Here is a 14683-nt window from a genome sequence, read left to right as displayed (position 1 = left end):
CTGCTCTCTACAACTACCTGAAGGGAGGTTGTAGCCAGAAGGGGGTTGGTCTCTTCTCCCAGGCAACCAGCACCAGAACAAGAGGACACAGTCTCAAGCTGCACCAGGGGAGGTTTAGACTGGATGTTAGGAAGAAGTTCTTCACTGAGAGAGTTGTTAGCCATTGGAATGTGCTGCCCAGGGAGGTGGTGGAGTCAGCATCCCTGGAGGTGTTCAAGAGGGGATTGGATGTGGCACTTGGTGCCATGGTTTAGTCATGAGGTCTGTGGTGACAGGTTGGACTCGATGATCTTTGAGGTCTCTTCCAACCTTGGTGATTCTGTGATTCTGTGCCAGTGAATATATTAACAGTCATGCAGCCCAAGAGAGAATTCAGAGGAAGTCCTAACTACCTACCTACCCCTGGGGTTATTTTACTAGATTCTTGAATATAGCAGGCATTGGATCATTGCTTATCTGCAGGCTGGGTGGTGATGGTAGTTCCTGTGTTGTGATGCACTTTCTGTCTTTTAAAGGATCAAGAGTAAGTTGGACAGAGGAGGAGTAGTTCAAGACTTTGTTCACTCTCTGGAGCAGCTCTCTAGTCCCATAATGCTTTTTAAGGTAAAATGCATTTGTTTGTCTGTTTGTTTCTCCTCCATTCCCTTTCTTTCCTCACCCTTTGTTTAGGAAAGGGAGTGCTAGGCAGACCCTGCCAGGGTTTGGTTGACACCACAGCTGCAGGGAAGCAGTTCAGCCCAGAATCGTGGTGCCAGGGTCGGGGACACCCTTTGGATTGCTCTTGTGGTTGTCAAAAGACACATTAACAGACACTAGTAAATACAGTAACCCAGATGTGCTCTGAGCAGATTGCCAAAGGGCAAGGTTCAATAAAGTTTTTCACAGCACTCATCTGTTTCCTTCTGTTTGCAGGACTGGATTGAGGATGTCAAAACCGAGCTGGTAAAATCTCAGAGAAATAAAAATAAGCTTAAAGAAATGTACGAAGGAATGTACAGGAGTTTGGGAAATTTAGAGGCTCCTGGCCTTGGATTGCTGAGGAAAAGGTTTATCCAGGTATGTGTGGTGTACTGAGAAGTGTTGGCATCATGTGCTTTTCTAGAAGGGACTAGAAAGTCAAAGGATGAGAGCAGATCACAGCTCTTACAGGTGCTGCAGGACTTGATAAGACAAGAGGTGACGTCAGCAGCACAGGACCAGGAGTTTTTTGCTAGCAGCTTTGAACTTACTGTAGTTCAACTTTCACTTCTGACTGCCCTGCAGGACTAAATGTTCCCTCTTACCTCCTGCCTCCCCTGTCCCTCACACTGCCAGCTTCTTGGGGCCTGGGTGCCTCTGACCATCCATGAACCCGCAGAGGAATCTGGCCTTGTGTTCTTTCCCTGCTGCCAAGGATGTATGAACACTTTAGGGTGTTTTGTTATGTTCTGCTACTCAGATTTGCTGCTGATACTAAGTTATTTAGAGTAAGCTATTCACAAGAGTGAAACTATGAAGAATTACAGAAAGGGCTTCACAAGACTGACTGAGATCTAAAAAGGTGAAGGTCAGTGTGGAAAAACGAAGTGGTTCATGTGGCAAAAGACCCCAGCCCTAGTTTCATGTATAAATGCTTTGGATTTGAGATGACTATTGCAACTGAGGAACAAAATCATGGTTTCTGATAGTTCTCTAAAAACATCAACTGTGAATACTCAAGAGCAGTCAAGAGAGAAAAGCAAGGCAGCATAGAGAGCAAAGCCTTCTCTGCTTCTCAGCAGCCTTCTCTGTTTCCTGAGTCCTCATCTGCAGTTCTCAACACAGATAAAATGAAACTGGGTGAGGTTCAGAGTGGCAAGAATAATCAGAGGCACAGAGTAACCTCTGCACAAGAAGCAGCTTCAGCATTCCTCCAGCTGGAAAGGACCCAATGACGCCACATAGAATGAAGGTCTTAACATCAGGAGTGCCAAGCATGAAGCAAATCTCTGTGGAAGTGGCAGGTTGAAAAGAAACTTGGAGAAGTGTTTCCTCATTCAGTAGACACTGAAGTGCTGAATGCCTGCTGCAGGGTGTTATGGATGACTTCACTGGTTGAAGTAGCAAGTAGACAGCAGCATGGGGAGGGGGAAGATGCTGTGGGAGCTTTTACATATAAGTGCACACTTCTGGGCCCAGAAATCCCCAAGCTGTAAATTGCTGGAGGCCCTGCAGAAGAGTGATACTGCTGCAGAAGCCTGGCTCCGTGCTTGTATGTGTGTGCAGAGGCCTGTGGCCGGGACTGGGTGGCTCCAGGTCTCTCCCACATGGCTGTCCTTATGTCACATTAGCATTAGATAAACTTACCCCAGTGTCTCGAGGGAGATTCCTTCCCCATGAGCCCAGAAGGTGGAGAATGAGAGGAAGATGGAGTTGGGTGGAGGTGAGGTGATAGAGCAGCAGAGAGGGCAATTTGGAGTTTAGGAGCATGATTTGCCTTTGAATATGTTGCTGGGAGATAAGCCCAGTCTCTGATGATAATGACTTTAAACTGAAGAGTTTGCATGATGTGATACTGTGGGGTGGGGGTGGAGGGAGGGGAGCAGCTGTATGTTGAGCCATAGAGGGTACAAGCACAGCTAGGTATCTGCTAACTTGAGGACAAAAGCAGTCTGCATTTGGTAGGTGGGGTGTTTTGTGTGCACTTTGGCCCACTTAAATCCAGGGCTATGAAAAAGCTGAAGCGTGCAGCAGTAGAGGATGCTGCAAGTAGAGCTGAATGATTTAGTATGCTTTTTTAATTGTTACTGAACTAACCAAACAGGGAGAGAAGAGCAGGGGAGATGCTGGGAGAGGGTTAGTGGGGTTGTTCCCCTCTGTTGAAGGGAAGAGGGAGAGCAGTGTTCCTTTCACACACTGGCAGCTGCAGGAGGAAAGGGTCAGGGCGATGATGCACAGACTCTGGATTCTTTGCCTTCATGAAGAAACAAAGTGTGCTGTGAGACTAACTGCATAGTTTCTGGTGTCCTTGCTGGAAAAAAAAAACCCAACTTGTGTCTCTTGACTGACACATTCAATTGCTTTAATATGGGGAGTACTTCAGGCTTTTAATCTCCGTGTGCATTATTTCAATTGCAACTTCATAGGAATCTTGCATTTATTTTTAACATTTGAATCCCACTAATGCATAAATTAGAGACTGTTGATGGATTGTAGTAATTAAAACACAGTGTTAAGGCTATTAAATATTTGCTGCCTTGCATTTTAAAAGAAGTCAGATAACAGAGCAGGGAAAGCAATGAGATGATCCTCTGGAAATAGATTTAAAGTGATAGAGATGTTGACTGTTGCAGTCTCTTCTTCAGAAGGGTACATTTTCTGTGCTTTCCTTTACTTCAGTGAAATAGCTGTGTCCTTCATAGCTGGGGAGAAAAATGATCAGGCACTGAACAAAACAAGTCAGCTTACATCTCCTTCCAAGCTGTTAATGCCAGTGAGGTCCAAGAGGGGACATCTGTTTTTTCTAGAACCTTGAATTACGAACACAAGAAGTCAACTCAGTTGACTACTGGCAGACAACACTGATTTTGTTTATTACATGGAGCAGTAGGAAATGTCTTTGCACTTCTTTTTTTACCAAGATACTTAAAATCTGGTTGTATGCATTTTGCATCCAAAATTGTCTTGAAGCAAATAATGACTAATAAGTGTGGTAGTAAATAAAACCTGTAAATAAAGAGACGATTTCTAACAGGACACAAAAAGCTCTCTTCATGCTGGAAGCTCTGTGACCTGCATTATGTATACATAATGTATTATGTATACATCACAGAATCACCAAGGTTGGAAGACACCTCAAAGATCATCAAGTCCAACCTGTCACCACAGACCTCATGACTAAACCACGTCCAATCCCCTCTTGAACACCTCCAGGGATGGTGACTCCACCACCTCCCTGGGCAGCACATTCCAATGGCTAACAACTCTCTCAGTGAAGAACTTTCTCCTCACCTCAAGCCTAAACTTCCCCCAGCTTGAGACTGTGTCCTCTTGTTCTGGTGCTGGTTGCCTGGGAGGAAAGACCAACCCCCTCCTGGCTACAACCTCCCTTCAGGTAGTTGTAGACAGCAATAAGGTCTCCCCTGAGCCTCCTCTTCTCCAGGTTAAACAACCCCAGCTCCTTCAGCCTCTCCTCACAGGGCTGTGCTCAAGGCCTTTTCCCAGGCTCATTTTCCTTCTCTGAACATGTTCAAGTGTCTCAATGTCCTTCTTAAACTGAGGGGCCCAGAACTGGACACAGTAATACATAATGTATACATATATACATGATATATCTGGTGGTTAGCAAAAGGGTTATGCTGCTACCCCTTGGCTGCTGCTAGTTTAAAACTAACAAAACAACAAAAGAGAGAACAGGCAAACAGGCAAAGCAAGCTTGAAGTCCTATAAACCCCACACAACTTCCATGAAGCACAGAGTATTCATATTCAAAGAGGGGGAAGGTTAACTAAGATTAATTAATTTCTATTCTGTTTTCTTCTCACTTGTAAGTTGAACAGTTGAGGGCTTTGGGGGTTTTGTTGCAGCAGTTTGAAAGCAGGTTAATGTCGAAAGACTGAGGCACCAATTAAATCTTCTGCTAATAATCCTGTATTTAGCTTCATAATAATCCTATATGTAGAGTGATTGAATCAGAATTCATGGAATCATGATGGGATTTGCATTTAATAGTTAAAATGTTAAATAGTAGTATTTTATAGTCATATTTCACTAGCTGATCTTCAGTTTGGGTAAGGAGCTGAGGGCCATGTAATGAAGCTAGAGAGCAGCGTTATTGATGTGCTCACCCAGCACCCTTCTGCAGCTAGAGGAAGTAAAAAGGGATAAGCTTCTGGGTTTGATGTGGCAAAGAGGTTTGTGATCCAAGTCTACAGATCTTTGATATCTTTGAGCTGATAAAATGTAGCTATTTCTATTGGTGATAACTGGTGGGTCTAGCAGACAGGCAGGGAGAAGGTTCTGACAGGCTAGAAATAAAGGAGAAAGGGAGAACTGGGGTGGAAGGATGAGTGATAGATTTTAGGAGCTCAGATGAAGCTGTGCATGTAGAAAGGAAGGTACCACTTTGGTGTTCCTGGGGATCTCCTAGCACTGTGTTAACAGGATTCCTTTCCCTAAATGAACTCCAGGCTTTTGGGAAGGACTTTGAGCATCACTTTGGAAAGGGCGGTTCAGCGCTGCTGGAGATGAAGGCCAGTGACTTTGATGCCATCACGACTTCTCTCCTCTCAAAAATGAACAAAACCCATAAAGAGCCTGGAAACCTGAAAGAATGTTCCCCCTGGATGAGTGAGTTCAAAGCTGAGTTCTTGAGGAACGAGCTAGAGGTTCCTGGTAAGTCCCTCTTCAGTGTTAGTGGTGAACTGTCCCTTGTAAGAAAGTCGCTGCTCATGAGGTGTGTTGCTCATGTTGTCTGTATGGCTCTTCTTCCTGGCCATGTGCTGAGGTAGATTTCATCTGAAATAACTCTGTTCATTCATCATCTCTTAAATCTCTCCTGATTTTCAGAATCATATCTCTTACTTAAGAGCTCAGAGGGTTGTTTTTTTAAGGCTTGACTCCCGAAAATCTAATCCATAAATCTAATAGCCTCATCCCTGGAGGGTTTTAAGGCCAGGCTGGATGTGGCTCTGAGCAACCTGACCTAGTGTGGGGTGTCCCTGCCCGTGGCAGGGGGGTTGGAACTAGATGATCCTTGAGGTCCCTTCCAACCCTAACAATTCTATGATGCTAAATCTAGTTGCAAAGGGGTGTGTCCTCTGAAACCACTAAGAGCTGCAATGCTAACATCTTGCCAAGGAGAGGAAATCAGTAATTCACAGGTGAAGTAGTGTGATGGATTATTTTTGTTTTAAAATAATTTTCTCACGTTGTACTGATTGGACAAAATATTTAGGAGTGTGTTCTCCTCTTCAAATACACTTCAAAAAATAATCAGTGCTATTTAACTCTTTTCTTCTGTTTCTTTCCTCTATCACTTCAGGTCAGTATGATGGAAAAGGGAAACCACTGCCAGAGTACCATGCCAAAATCTCTGGCTTTGATGAGCGGGTAAGTTTGTGAGCTGCAGTTCCAAGTCCTGTGTGCCCACTCTGTGCTTGAGGAATGTGGCAGCAGCAGGGTTGCTGCTCACACAGGCACCTTGCAGCACAGAAATGCATTTGTTTCACTGGCTGCGATTGAGCCACTTGATTATGCCATCTAGGACTAACAGACACATAGAGTAGAGTAGAGTAGAGTAGAGTAGAGTAGAGTAGAGTAGAGTAGAGTAGAGTAGAGTAAAATAGAGTAGAATAGAATAGAATAGAATAGAATAGAATAGAATAGAATAGAATAGAATAGAATAGACCAGACCAGACCAGACCAGACCAGACCAGACCAGGTTGGAAGAGACCTTTGAGATCATCGAGTCCAACCCATCATCCAACACCATCTAATCAACTAAACCATGGCACCAAGCACCCCATCAAGCCTCTTCCTGAACACCTCCAGTGATAGTGACTCCACCACCTCCCCAGGCAGCCCATTCCAATGGGCAATCACTCTCTCTGTATAGAACTTCTTTCTAACATCCAACCTAAACCTCCCCTGGCACAGCCTGAGACTGTGTCCTCTTGTTCTGGTACTGGCTGCCTGGGAGAAGAGACCAACCTCTGCCTCATTGCATTGATGAATTCATTTTTTTTAAGGACAAAACTTCTGTCACAAATAATTTCCTGTCTCTTTTCCCCCCAAGATAAGTGTGATGGAGTCCTTGAGGAAGCCGAAGCGCATCACGATCCGCGGCAGCGATGAGCAGGAGTATCCTTTCCTCGTCAAAGGAGGCGAAGACCTGCGACAGGACCAACGCATTGAGCAGCTGTTTGATGTCATGAACATCATCCTCTCCCAAGATGCTGCTTGTAGCCAAAGAAATATGCAGATAAAAACTTACCAGGTCATCCCCATGACAACAAGGTAGGCATTTATCTTGGAGAGAGAGAAATCCTCATGTTGGATGAGGCCTTGAGCAACCTGAGCTAGTGGAAGGTGTCCCTGCCCATGGCAGGGGATGGGAACTAGATAATCTTTGAGGTCCTTTCCAACCCAAACCATTCTATGAGCTATTATTGTTGCAACATTGGAAAGTGAGGTTTCTGTGTGCCAGTTTCTTGTGTCCTAATCTTTGGTTTCCTTTCCTCTGAAATGGCTTTGTCTAGAAGCTGGTTTTCAGAGTATATTTCAGTTGGCAGCTTTCAATCTTCTTTTACCAGGCACTAGAAGGTGCTGCTTTTCAAGTGTTCCTCTAAAGGTCAACTGTGAGTTACTTGTTCTCTGACTTCTTTTGTTCCAGGCTAGGACTCATCAAGTGGCTGGAAAATACTTGTACTTTAAAAGAGTTCCTGAAGAATAGCATGTCTGAAGAGGAGGACATCAACTATAACAGGTGATGATTGGCTGTAGTAGAGACCACTCCTGATGGTGGGGGTCTGATACTGACAACCTTCTGACAGCATTTGCCTCTAAGCAAGGCAGCAGTTTGTACTTCCTGACCCAAATTAGTAATTGGCAAGTGTTTGTTTAATGAGTACCATTGTACCTGGAGTATCCTCCACCCAGCTTGTTTAAACAAGAGCCTTATTACCAAGTGCAACGTCATTATCATCACCATTTCCTTATCAGCAGATTGATTTTTACAAGCAAAGGATTTTGATCTCTTGATGTGATCAGGCAGGAAATGGACGTAGGTCAGCGAGGGGGGAGCTGAGGGGGAGGGGAGCAGAGATGGAGCTGTTCAGAACCTGGGTTCAGCTGTGAGTCAGTGATTGTGGGGGGCTGGATTGGCAGGAGGTGCACCAAACACAACTCTAAAAGAGCACTTCCTGTGGCTGTGCACAAGTGCTGGGTTTGAATTAATTAGCTTGTTGATTGTAGTTGGGGGATGAACATCTATCCAACTGATTTAATCCTTAGCATTGCAGCCTGTTTCTGGTTTGGAATTCAGAAGTGTGGTTTTATTGCACCACTCTTGTTCTTGGTACATGATTTCTGGGTTTGTCAAAGTGTTGCCACCATTTATTTTGACTAGTTCTCCTTTTTGTTGGGGCAGGTTGGAGGAACCTCCAACGTGGAGGCTGGACTCCAAAGAGTGTTTATTTCTGCAGCAGTTTGATTGATGAGCAGTTCAGGAATTGCTGCAGTTCCTGCATTACTGCTGGCTGGTTCACTTCTGTGAGTAGCAGCAGTGTTGTGCTGGCCCCAACTCATTGACTGGAAAAGTGGAGGAGGACTCACAGGGAACTACCTCAGGAGGGGAGAAAATATTTGATATAGTGAATGGAGAAGGTCAGTGCCCAGGGAGGTGGTGAAGTCACTGTCCCTGGAGGTGTTCAAGAACCATATGGACACAGCACTTCAGGACATGGCTGTGATGGTCTTAGGCTGATGGTTGGACTTGATGACCTTAGGAGGTCTTTTCCAACCAAAACATTTCTGTGAGTCTGGTGCCTTTTTAACAACACTTAATGATTTATTTCAAAACCAAAAACCCCCAACCAACCAACCAACCAGCTCAACACTGTTGTATGTAGACTTTAAATATCTTTCCATATGTGCCCTCAGTGAAGTCAGTTATGATTGAATGACAGCACTCACAAAGGAAAATTCTGATGAAATCCTTTCTGGCAACATTTTGGTTGGTGTGGGGGAAATGACTTTCTGAAGTTTTGAAATCCTTTCCTTGAAGTGATGGGCTCTGCAGTCTAGAAATGATGAATTCTTCTTAAATGGAAAGGATCTCTGTATCTCAGAAAGAAGGCAGAAGGCAGATGCTGTGCTAAGCTGCTGTCTCTCTGGAATAGAAGTTCCATGTCTAGTGTGTGTGGTTAGGATGGAAGGAAAATACCAAATTATCCTATAAGCAGTGCAACCAATGAAGACTGACTTCTCAGGGATAAATACCTTCAGTCCAGCCTCCCTTCCCCTCTTGCAGGTAGCAGCCTGCCTTGCTGCATCCCCTGCCTGGCTGGCTGGACAAAGGCAGTGTGTACTGTGGTAGGCTACATAATGCCTCTCAAATGGATATGAGATTGTGTTAAAAATACCTTCCCCTCCCTGGAGAAATTATTTTGGGTCCTTCTTCTCAAGGCAGCATCTAATTTTCACAGTGCCTTTAGACAAATTAACACCTCTGAGATGTCTAATCTTCTGTCAAATATGATTGAAGTGCATTCAAAGCTGGGGGGGAAGGAGATGGATGGATCAGATAAGCACTGACTGCATAAACTTCATTTCCATAGCAAGGTTAAAATGAATGTAGGCTGCAGCTTCCTGACTGCTGTGCACACAGCCTGTGGATATTCAAGAGCAGAGTGGTTAAGGTGATGTAGGGAAATGATCAGCCCTTTTTCTCTTTCTTTTTGTCCCTAGCAAAAAAGGACCTCGTGCTGCCTATTCTGAGTGGCTGTCCAAGATGGGTGGGAAGGCACAAGGCATCTCTCGATACCCTGTCATGTACAGGTGGGCTGTGAAAGAGAACTGCATGTGAAATACAGAAACTAGAGTGTGCACACACACAGCTGTAGAAATGCCAGGAAAAAAATATGATCTGTATTATAACATGCTGGCTAGATCTGATCTTTGCTCATTTAATGCTTTGTCTTACTGGAGATGCTCTGCAGGAGAAGTTCAGCACTGCCAAAATCCCACCAGAGCACAGGAATACTTCCAGAAGCTTGCTCACAGCCTTAAGAAAGTGTCTAGAAGCAGATGCTCCTCATCAGCTTTGCTTTTCTAGGTGTCTTGTTCCTGATGAAGCAGTTAGGTTGGCTGCCTCAGAGCCAGACCACCTGCTGGAATTGGGCAGAGAAAATCTCTGAGATTCACTGAGAATTTAAGATTCTTGGATGGTCTGGGTCCACATCTGAGTCCTCAGAGGACTTTCCACACCTGCCCATGTCTAGCAGTGCAGTGGGGGAAGTGAAGTTTCCAGTGGAGCATTTCTGATGAGCTCATAACCTGCTTAAGCTAGTGTCTTGCTTTTTAAAGAAAAACCTTGACTTGTTTGACTCTGTTGCCAGCTTGTATTCAGATCCAGAATGTGCTCCTGAAGTCAGTTCCCAGTCACCCCCAACTCACCTCATGCTGGCTTACATCGCAGAGCTGTGCCCTGAGCCACAGCTTGGTTCTTCTCAGCTGAGACTGGACTGAAAGGAGAGCACCCAACACATTCCTGATGCTCACAAGCACTCATTTCCCAGCACCAGATGTGGGCTAGGACAGAGCAGTGGTCCTCCCTCCTTGTATGTGTCCTCAGCAGCAGCTGTTCAGTTCTGTTGCTTCCTGTTGTGCTGCACTAGTGTCAGGATGCTGCTGAGAGATTGAATTTGGACCTTAGTTTCTCTGGAAGAGACTGTCCAGCCAGAAAGAGCACAGCTGGATGAAAACTTAATCCATCTACTTAATCTGGGGAAAACTAGACACAACTACCTACTGTTTGGCATTAAGAAATGTCAGTCTTGGAAAGAACTGCTGGGAGAAAAGGAGAGGAGGGAGTGGTTTTAATAGCAGATACATTTGGGGGGTGGCAGACACCCTGTGGCTTGCTGCAGCGTTTGCTGGGGTGGTAAGCAAGATGTGCTGCTGTGGTCATGTGCCCATCTGAACCTCCAGCATCCAGCAGGCTGATACTTCCATAGCCAACATTGAGCCTTCATTGGTTTTCAGAGCCGCCAGCCGCAGAGAAGCCGTTGTGTCTTTCAGAAGCAGGGAAAGCAGCGTTGCAGAAGACCTGCTGAGGTGAGTGTGCTGTTCACCTTTGTGCAACAAAAGTTGGTGTTTCCTCTGCATGCAACAAGTGCCTTCTGCTCTGTCCAGGCGAGCCTTTGTGAAAATGAGCACCTCTCCTGAAGCCTTCCTGTCCCTGCGCTCCCATTTTGCCAGCTCTCACGCGCTGATGTGCATCAGCCACTGGATACTTGGTATTGGAGACAGGCATCTCTCCAACTTCATGATTAACAAGGAGACAGGTGGCATGGTGGGAATAGACTTTGGATGTGCATTTGGCTCAGCTACACAGGTATCTGTTTTCTCCTTCATTTGTTACAGCTTCTGGATTCACTGTGTGGAAGTACAAGTGGATTCTCAGTACTAAATTGGATGCTCCTCGTTTGCCATGGCTCTGATGCAAAATAATCTTTACAAGTTATTTCTAGTTAATGGAAGAACATCTCTGTTCTTGGATATTCTCAGACAAGCAGGAAGCTGCAGAGTGTCAGCATCTCTGGGTGATGGTGGTTTGTATATTTCAGCCATGCTGCCAACCACTGTCACTAAGTATTGGTGGCTAGAGTTTTGGAGTCACGGCTTGGTCCTGTTGCAGATTACTTTCAGTTAAGTGGCAAAGGAGGTCTCAAAGCTTTTGCAAAACAAAAGGTTTGTTTCTCATCCTTCTGTTCCAAGGCTTCTATTCTTATTTCTTGTTTTCTTTTGCCTGTCCTCCCCCTTGGCTAGTTTTTAGGTGTGCCAGAGCTGATGCCTTTCCGTCTGACTCGCCAGTTTGTTAATCTGATGATGCCAGTGAAGGAGTGGGGGCTCATTTACAGTGTGATGGTGCATGCCCTAAGGGCTTATCGTGCTGACCCAGACCTCCTCATCAGCACAATGGATGTGTTTGTCAAAGAGCCTTCTTTGGACTGGAAGGTGGGATCTTGCCTCTTGCCTTTTTTCCTTGATGTGAAAACTCTTAAACAGTAGTAAGGACAAAACCAATCAAAGAGGAAGTATTTCTTGGTGCGCGCTCACAGTGCTCCTTTTATCTTTCTTTGCTTTATTGAGTTCTCAGAGAAACTGAACTTAAAGGATTTAAAATGACAGGATGCTAGACTGATGGACAAAGAATAGGAGCACATCTGTGTCATCAGTGTACTGTTCTTTATCTGCAAAATAATCCTAAAAATGTGGGTGTCTTTTGAGCACATTAATGTCATAAACATTTTCAGCTCTTTGCATTAAGCCCCTTACATTTCCATAACAGCACTGTAAATCAAACTAATAATTGCAGAATAAAAGTCTGAAACTAACTGCACTTCAGTAATTCCAGTTGTAAATTAAGCCTCAAGTCCTAGGCAGGGTGGGTGTCATCTCACTGCTTTGCCCTCCCTTGCAGCTGCAGTTAAGAGTTGCTGGCTCGACTTGCTGTGAGCTGGCAGCTTAAAGGTCTTTTTAAGTATATGATTTATGATAAACAGGGCAAATTTATTCTCCCTTTAGAACTTTGAACAAAGACAGCTGAGAAAAGGAGGCACATGGATGAAGGAAATAAACACAGCTGAAGTAAACTGGTACCCTTTGCAGAAAGTCAGCTGCGTCAAAAGAAAGCTCAGAGGTGCCAACCCGGCAACAATCACTTGGTAAGACACTCTCCTTTTGCTTCAGACTGCTCCACTGAGAGCTTTGGCAGTCTCCTGTGTCAGGATTTGCTCCCTGCAGATAGAATGGCAGCTAGGAAAAGAGAAGCAGCAGACAGGGCAACAGTTCAAGCAGCCTCCTGTCAGAATCGTTTGGTGTGCACACAGGCTCTCTGAATCACGCCCCAGCCAAAACACCAGATAGCTCCCTGTGAGTGTTCCTGCTCCAGCTCAGGCCTCCTGAGCAGTTTTACTGTTCCTGGCAGCACACACATCCCCACCCTCTGAGCCTGCTTCACTTTTCACTCCTCAGATTGCTGTGCTTTGTGTTCATCTCCATAGCTTTTGGGCTAGGGGTAGTATTTAAATCAACATGCTCCTGCTGGTCAGTTGCATGAGATGGAGCCTGAACCAGCTGTATGGGAGGCATGGAGGTGAGCTGCTTCCCAAACCCATCAAATTCAGATCTGATGGCATTCTCAGTTATTTATGTCAGTCTAGTCAAGTCTGGCTCAAGCCAGAATGTCTTTAAAGTTCAGTTAAAGTACAATTAATCCCTTCCATCCTCTTTTAAAAAGGCATTTTGGATTAATCAGGGGGAAAAAAAAAAGGGAAAGAAAGCAGGCCTGTTTTAAAAGCAGACAAATATTGAACAGCGCAGGACTTGGGAGGAGTCCTTTTTGCGGTCAAGGCTGAACTGGAAAAGGCAGCAAAATGCTTCTTGCAGACAGAAATCAGGAGGGCAGATAAGGAGATAAGAGCTTGGATGTGAACTGCTGCATCCTCCTTTCAGTTAGAGACCTTGGACAGGACTGAAATAGTCATGGCAAATAGTCACTAGTAAAGGGCACCTGAGTTCACCATCTCCACTAGCCATACCTCCTCCAGCTCTTGAACAGTCTCCACATCTTGAAAAACAAAGCTGCATGAATTGTGCTCAAGTGCTGGTTTGTGTTTGAAACTCCATCCCAGGCTTTTTATTTGCTTGTTTCTTTCGGTGAGAGCTTGTTTTTGTGTTCTCAATTGTAGTGACGAGCTACGCCTGGGCCACGAGAAGTCTCCTTCTTACAAGGATTTTGCAGCTGTGGCTCGTGGTCATCCCGATCACAACATCAGAGCCAAGGAGCCAGAGCATGGACTTTCAGAGGAGACCCAAGTGAGGTGCCTGATTGATCAAGCAACAGACCCCAACATTCTTGGCAGAGTCTGGGAAGGATGGGAGCCCTGGATGTGAGGGACTGCTCCCTAGGACCCAGACTGCCAGGAGAAGCATCCCCTGAGCCACAGCCACAACCAGATCAGAATTTGAAGGCCAAAATGGAAAATAGACTCTTAACCACTTTTATCATCATTGGTTAAACTTGACTGCTATGGAAAATATTTTTTCTTCTGTATTAAAGCTGTATTCAAACAGTGATTCTTTTTTTTTTACTGCCTAATGGTTCTGTAACAGAGCAGCTTTATTGTCTTTGTGTTAACATTAGTGAGGAACTGGGGAGGCTGCAGAGCTTAAAGATTTACATGAAAGGCACCAAGATCACTCAGAGGCAAGCACAAATTCATACTCTGTGAGCTTGTAGGCATCCTCCTCACAGAAGTCTGTGATTTTAGCTTTTAGAGAGACTTGACAACTGACTGAATCTGCTCTGCAGACAGATGCTACTTGTAATTAAAACTAGAAGATTTTCATATCAATAGGAGCAGTGAAGCACATGATAAAATTCAACAGAAGATTCCTTTTAGCTCTAGGTAACACCTAACATAGCTGGATGCTTATTTCATTGCTGGATAATGAGGAAGCAAGGATGAGACCATGCCAGTTTGTTCCAGCATATTGGTTTGTTAACAATTAGAGGGTATGCTCTGTTTTCTCTGTCCTTTACAAGTCTACCCTCCTCAGGTTGTGTTAATTCTAAATACTCTTACTTTGGCCAAAGCCAAAAGGAGCCACTGCAGACACAGCAGAGCACCAGAAGCTTCCTGCCATAGTTTCATAGTGTCATAGTTTCATTCAGGGTTGGAAGGGACCACAAGGATCATCTACTTCCAACCCCCCTGCCATGGGCAGGGACATCCCACACTAGATCAGGCTGGACAGAGCCTCGTCCAGCCTGCTCTTAAACACCCCCAGGGACGGGGCCTCGACCACCTCCCTGGACAACCCATTCCAGGGCTTCACCACTCTCATGGGGAAGACCCTCCTCCTCACATCTAGCCTGAATCTCCCCACCTCCAGCTTCATTCCATTCCCCCTAGTCCTATCACTACCTGAGATCCTG

At 45.1% G+C, this 14683-nt stretch overlaps 1 protein-coding gene across 1 annotated transcript in view; it reads left to right on the top strand.

Moving 5' to 3' along the window:
• PRKDC (protein kinase, DNA-activated, catalytic subunit) overlaps positions 1-13815 on the top strand; it is a 99022-nt gene extending 85207 nt beyond the window's left edge. Inside the window, exons 75-86 of the mRNA XM_068158794.1 lie at positions 516-603; positions 913-1056; positions 5148-5352; positions 6002-6069; positions 6755-6975; positions 7352-7444; positions 9427-9516; positions 10723-10794; positions 10873-11074; positions 11509-11697; positions 12268-12407; positions 13434-13815. Coding sequence (XP_068014895.1) covers positions 516-603; positions 913-1056; positions 5148-5352; positions 6002-6069; positions 6755-6975; positions 7352-7444; positions 9427-9516; positions 10723-10794; positions 10873-11074; positions 11509-11697; positions 12268-12407; positions 13434-13638 — 1717 coding nt within the window. The 3' untranslated portion in view covers positions 13639-13815. The remainder of the gene's footprint in view (positions 1-515; positions 604-912; positions 1057-5147; positions 5353-6001; positions 6070-6754; positions 6976-7351; positions 7445-9426; positions 9517-10722; positions 10795-10872; positions 11075-11508; positions 11698-12267; positions 12408-13433) is intronic.
• The last annotated feature ends 868 nt before the right edge of the window (positions 13816-14683 follow it).

Source organism: Melanerpes formicivorus, unplaced genomic scaffold (genome assembly GCF_026170545.1).
Source record: "Melanerpes formicivorus ecotype bairdi unplaced genomic scaffold, bMelFor1.0.p_v2 SCAF_42, whole genome shotgun sequence".
Classification (NCBI taxonomy): domain Eukaryota; kingdom Metazoa; phylum Chordata; class Aves; order Piciformes; family Picidae; genus Melanerpes; species Melanerpes formicivorus.
The sequence above is the reverse complement of the archived record's forward strand: the minus strand, read 5'-3'. Positions and strand labels throughout refer to the sequence as shown.